The 5,863-nt window shown below is 47.9% G+C and overlaps 1 protein-coding gene across 2 annotated transcripts in view; it reads right to left on the bottom strand.

Moving 5' to 3' along the window:
- Positions 1-5,863, bottom strand: part of Slc26a11 (solute carrier family 26 member 11) — a 24,645-nt gene that overhangs the window by 13,924 nt on the left and 4,858 nt on the right. For both annotated transcript variants that reach the window (XM_029483896.1, XM_021176391.1), the window contains 2 exons: positions 4,085-4,164; positions 2,873-3,015 (listed from right to left, as the gene is read on the bottom strand). In XM_029483896.1, the coding sequence (XP_029339756.1) occupies positions 2,873-3,015; positions 4,085-4,164 (223 nt within the window). The remainder of the gene's footprint in view (positions 1-2,872; positions 3,016-4,084; positions 4,165-5,863) is intronic.

The raw sequence follows: 5,863 nt of genomic DNA, 5'->3' as shown, positions 1-5,863 counted from the left end.
GGCTCACAACCACCTGTAATGAGATCTGACGCCCTCTTCTGGCGTGCCTGAAGTCAGCTACAATGTTAATAAATAAATCTTTAAAAAAAAATCATTTCATTATTAAAAGATCTTTTGACTATGAGACAGTTCTGCTCCTGATAGTGCCCCTCTCTATCCCAATTCAAGGAAGTTGATGGGCATCAGTACCTCTGTGTGGAGTTGCTTCAATTGTGGCAAGCTAGCCACTGGGCAAGGAATGCTCTAACTTTATCTGCAGACAGAATGCTGTCCAAAAAGGACAAACAGATGCAGGATAGTTGACTACTAAGGTCTGCCAAGACAGAGCAAGCTAGTCCTTCAAAATTCCTGCTTTACTTAAGGTCTGTCAGAAGTTCAGGGCCAGAAGGCTGAAGATAGATGCTCCAACTTTATAAGGAATATTAGGGACTCTCCAGGTGGCAAGCTATCTCTGTCATTTCTATGATTTTTGGAATCTGTGTCCCTGTGCTTCCTGCATACTCAAATAATATTCATTCCTACTCAAATCTCTGACAGGGTTGAAGACTAGGTAGTTATAGCCTCACAAGTAAACTTAAGTTGTTTAGGATTTTAAAAAGATGTTTTTAGGATGGTAATACAGGTTAAGATAAAAAAAATAGATAAAAATTCTAACTCATTAAGATTGGATAGAGAGTAAAATACCTCATCTAAGTTACAAAATACAAGTAGACCAGACTCTTTTTTTTTTTTTTTTTTTGGTTTTTCGAGACAGGGTTTCTCTGTATAGCTCTGGCTGTCCTGGAACTCACTTTGTAGACTAGGCTGGCCTCGAACTCAGAAATCCTCCTACCTCTGCCTCCAGAGTGCTGGGATTAAAGGCGCGCGCACTACCACGCCCAGCTCCAGACCAGACTTTTAAATGTAATTAGTTCTTAATAATTTTAAAAATCATTTCCAAATAGTTCCTACTATGTATCGTTAGTTACCATAAGAAAAAGAACCGTTTTAATTGGACAAAAAAATGGGAAAACGTATGGGTTGGCCTGAGGCTGCTTGAACTCTAATGCTAATACTGGTTCCTCAAGACCTGGTTGACCCAGAGAGAGTCCAAAGGAAGACCCAGGTGACTCTATGTGACCTTGCCTCAAGTTATTTCTGACTGGTGAATAAAGATGTGGACAGCCAGTAGCTCGGCAGAAGAGGAATAGGTGGGTTTTAGGCTTCCTGAGCCTGGGGCTTCGGAGGAGAACCACGAGAGAGTGGAGAAGGTGAGGAGGAGAGATGCCATGGGTTAGGAGTTAGGAAAACATGGCCTTGAGGGCTGGCCAATTAGAGCTAAGAGCAGCCCAGATGAAACACAGTAGATAGGAAAGTCGATTCTAACAACATAAAGGGTAGGTATCGGCCCAGCTCTTGTGCTGTTCAAGGCTTATTGTAAATAATAAAGGTTGTGTGTGTCTTTTCTCTGTGAACTAAATGGTCAAAGGCAGGATAGAAACTTTGGATTGGGATTAAACCTTGGATTTCTACAACAATAGGGCTTAAAAATAAATCTCATTTCTCTGATGTCCACAAAAATCTCACCTTACAGAGACACGGTAGAGCAGAGGTTATTTCCAAAAGGAAAAAGAAACAACATAGACCCCATCTTACATGTTCATGTCCCTAGGGACAGACATCTCAGACAACTTCTGGATAGGAAAATAAACCACAGCCAGAGGTCCACATTCCTTTCTCAATAATTAAGGAACAGAAAAGAAAGTGACAAGAATACAGTAGCCTAGGGCTGTGGAGATGGCTCAGTGGTTAAAGGCACTTGACACTAAGTCTGAAGACCAGAGGCTGATCTCTGGGACCCACATAGTGGAAGGAGAGAACCAACTCCTGCAACATGTTCACTGATCTCCACACGTGCTGTCCGTGAGGGCAATGGCCACCTCACGGTCTAGAAGACACACAAGTCTCAATAAATGAAATTTGCTTGTTTATATGGGTTGTTTGTTTCTTTGAGTCAGGGTTTTTCCGTGTAGCCCTGGCTGTCCTGGAACTCACTCTGTAGACCAGGCTGGCCTCAAACTCAAGGATCAAGTCAGTCAATATTCCATCATAGGTTGAGAGGGGCTCATGAGATCCCACCCCTGCTGCTGGGGAAGAGAGGGTGGCCTCTGGGTAGTCTGCTTATGCTCCAGCAGAGAGCCCTACAGCACTGTGAGATGGATACAGCACTAATTAGATTCAGTGAGTTGCTTAAAAAATGTGAACGTGGGAGGGGACATGCTGAAGACAGTCACCGGGGAGAGAGATTTTCATCAAGAAAATGTCAAAGAATAAGTTAAAATATTTTAAAAAGAGGCCCGGAGAGATGACACAAAGGTTAAGAGCATTGGTTGCTCTTCCAGAGGACCCAGATTCAATTCTCAGCAGCTATGGGGGCCCCTAAGAGCTGTCTATGGTTCCAGTTCTGGGGGATATGATGCCCTCTTCTGGCTCCGTGGGCACTGCATGAACATGGTACATGCAGGCAAAACACATACATAAAAGTTTAAACATGTTTTTAAAAGTAATGATCATCCTGTAAATAAAACAAAAGAAAAGACAAACCAGAGTTGGTTGGTCTCAGTGGGACTTAATTTTTTTCTGCTGCTATTTGTGCTACTGACTCTGCAGAGGCGCCCATCCCACAGTGGGGTCGGCACACCTCTAGTCTCTGACCACCAGATGGCAGCAACAGCGTCCCTGCTGCACTGACAACCATGCCTGAAAACTACCTGCAGCCCTGTGTCTTCTGCTCAGCATAGCTGGGAAGCCCCTATGCCCACAGCCCCGCCCACAGCCCCGTCCAGGGCACGACCGCTGTGGAACTGGCTCCTCTACCAGCAGGTCCCCTCACCTGTTGTGACAGTCCACACCAGCCCACGGCTGAACTTCACGGCAAAGGGCATCTCAGGATGGGGAGGAGGCATGTGTTCCCGCATACACTTCAGCACAAGCAGCAGCAGCATGGAGGCCAGTCCCAGGACAGCGTCGCCTACCCTGCAGAAGGGGGTGCGTGCGTGTGGGGGTATGGTGCAGAGGGAAGGGGGAGGGGAACCAAGAAGGAAAGGGGTGGGAGGAGGAGAGGAAAGAGGAGTGGTGGGGGAGGGAGTGGAGGGCAAGGAGGCAGTCAGCATGGGCTCAGTTTATGGCTGCTCTTTCCTTTACTGAGGCAGGGTTTCTCTATAGTTCTTGAACGTGTAATTCTCCTGCCTCAGCATCCCGAATGACAGAATCACAGACAAGAGAATAACTATCAGTGGTGTAACTTTTGCTGCAAGTCTCTCTCTCTCTCTGTCCCACTTTCTACCTTCTGAATAATCTGTCTCTATTCTATTTCAGAGCTACTCTGACCTCCGAAGGCCACACCCCTGTGAGGGCCGGGAGGTGAGAGGCCCCTCATCACCACGGTAACTGGACTATTGGCCCAGTTTTCCAGTCCTCTAGCCTATGGATGCTTAGTCTGGTCCCAAGAGGTTTGGAGACCTTGGGATTACATAGTGACACCCTGCCCACTGCACTAACCATAATGAGTGTGAATAGCCAGGGCAGACAGGAAGCACCCTGCCACTGGCTTCAGGCCTTGGGGAGCCCAGCAGATTGCCCCGAGCTTGGGTGGCTCCCCAAATAATTTCCGGCATAAGGAAAAGGCCATGCATCCTGGCTCCCACTGGACTGATGCAGTGGGTATTTAACTCTTGAGAAAAGTCTCCCTATGGGTTCCCCAACTCTCTCCAAGGCTCACTGGCCCTGCCCACAGCCCCTGTACCCTGTATCAGCTCTTGGTGCTGTGTCTGTGGTCTTACCCTCACCGAGAACTTTGGAAGTGAGACACTGTCTGGCCTTTCCTGACTAACCGGCTCGAGGAAGGCTGTCCACACTGCCCAGGTCCTTGCTACAATGCTGTTGACATTGGCTCTGGCCTGGCCTGGGTGTCTAACTTGTGGCAGGGTGATGGAAGAGCTCTGCTTCCAAGGACCCATGTGAGAAAGAACAAATGTCACCTGGATGGGGATGAAGGTGGGGGTGACGAGGGCGTCTGGAAGGAAGGACATAAGCCAACAGGTACCTGGTCTCTCCGATGTGGAGGAAGGTGTGGTACACCTGGAGGAAGAACTGTCGGGGGATTTTCTGCAATCCCAGCAGGTTCTGTTCAAACAGAGGAATCATCAGACCGCCCACCAGAGGCCAGCTCCTCACACACTCTCCCCTGACTCTTCCTCTCTCTCTATCAGGAGAACCCCTGGAGTCCCATGCTGGACCCCCAGTCCCAGGGCCATGCTGTCTCTGGCTCCAAGTAGACTACCAGATGATCCCTAAAGGCCCCAAAAACCAGAGATGGAGTTTTCTTAATACAGACAAAGGCCAGTGTGGGACACCCCAAAGCAGGGAAACCAGTTCTGCAGCTGTGTGGTCAGACACTGGCCCAAAGTCATGGCTTTCACTTGTAGCACCACCCCCATCAACCAGAAGGAAAAATCACACCCGCCACAACGCCATCCGTGCACCACTGGGCAGGCAGGGCTTCCAATCCCTGGTTTTGTTCTTCATTACTCAAGGTCTAGGGGCAGGGGAGGGGTGACACGCTGTGCTAGCCTGGCACTGTTGCAAACACTGAGGTGTGACACTCTGGGCAAGTAAGCAGCGATGTTTTGTTTTATTTTAAAGATTTACTTATTCATTCACTTATTTTATATGTGTACACTGTAGCTGTCTTCAGACACACCAGAAGAGGGCATCAATCCCATTAAAGATGGTTGTGAGCCACCATGTGGTTATTGGGAATTGAACTCAGGACCTCTGGAAGAGGAGTAGGTGCTCTTAACTGCTGAGCCATCTCTCCAGTCACTAATCACATTAAAAAAAAAAAAAACAGGTGGGCAGCTAGGATTACAAAACGGGGTACAGAGAAGGATCCACCTGTTGGCATTATGATCCCACAAGAGACCATTCAATTCCCAGGAGGGAAGGGAAAAAATAAAAATGTACTCTACTTATGCACTAAAAATGAATTAGGTTGTTTCTCAAATAAAGACAGGGACTCCCAGAAAAGACACCAGCACACCCTGACGTGTATATGTGACTCCTCCTCACACACACACAGACACACACACACACACACACACACACACGCACACGCACACACACACACACACACACATCTTGTTATGCTGTTTGCTTGTTTTAAAGTGGAGCTTGTCATCTAAGTGTCTGGTGTCTGTTGGGAGTTAGACACGTGAACGTGTGACCTGGTGTCTCGCAATCGGGGTGGGAGAAAAAAAAAAAAAGAAAGGAAAGGAAAAAGAAAGAAAGAAAACACCGGCCAGCGCACACACATATCCATATTCCTATCCTAAATTCCCAGGCCTTACAGAGAGGTAGAACAGCCCTGGCCTCGTGGCAATACGAGGTGGCGACACAGGGTCACGAGAGAGGAGTGTGGCCCTGAGTGGGCCACGAGGGGCCCAAGCCGCCAAATGCAGGACAGAGTTCGGTTCCACTCTGCACATGCATGCTGGCTGCATAGACACTTTACACCACAGTCCCATGCTAGGGCTGGCAGCGGGGAAAGCAAATTCTACCCTTGGGTAACTCAAGACCGGGAGTTTTAGCACTTTTTAAAGTTATCTCTTTTTTTTTCTTCAAAACAGGGTTTCTCTGTGTAGCCCTGACTGTCCTGGAACTCACTCTGTAGAGCAGGCTGGCCTCGAACTCAGAAATCCGCCTGTATCTGCCTCCCAAGTGCTGGCATTAAAGGCATGAGCCACCACTGCCCGGCTTTTAAAAGATATCTTACAAACCGCTTAAAAACAAACAAACAAGCCGGGCATGGTGGCGCACGCCTTTA

Source organism: Mus caroli, chromosome 11 (genome assembly GCF_900094665.2).
Source record: "Mus caroli chromosome 11, CAROLI_EIJ_v1.1, whole genome shotgun sequence".
Lineage (NCBI taxonomy): Eukaryota > Metazoa > Chordata > Mammalia > Rodentia > Muridae > Mus > Mus caroli.
The sequence above is the reverse complement of the archived record's forward strand: the minus strand, read 5'-3'. Positions and strand labels throughout refer to the sequence as shown.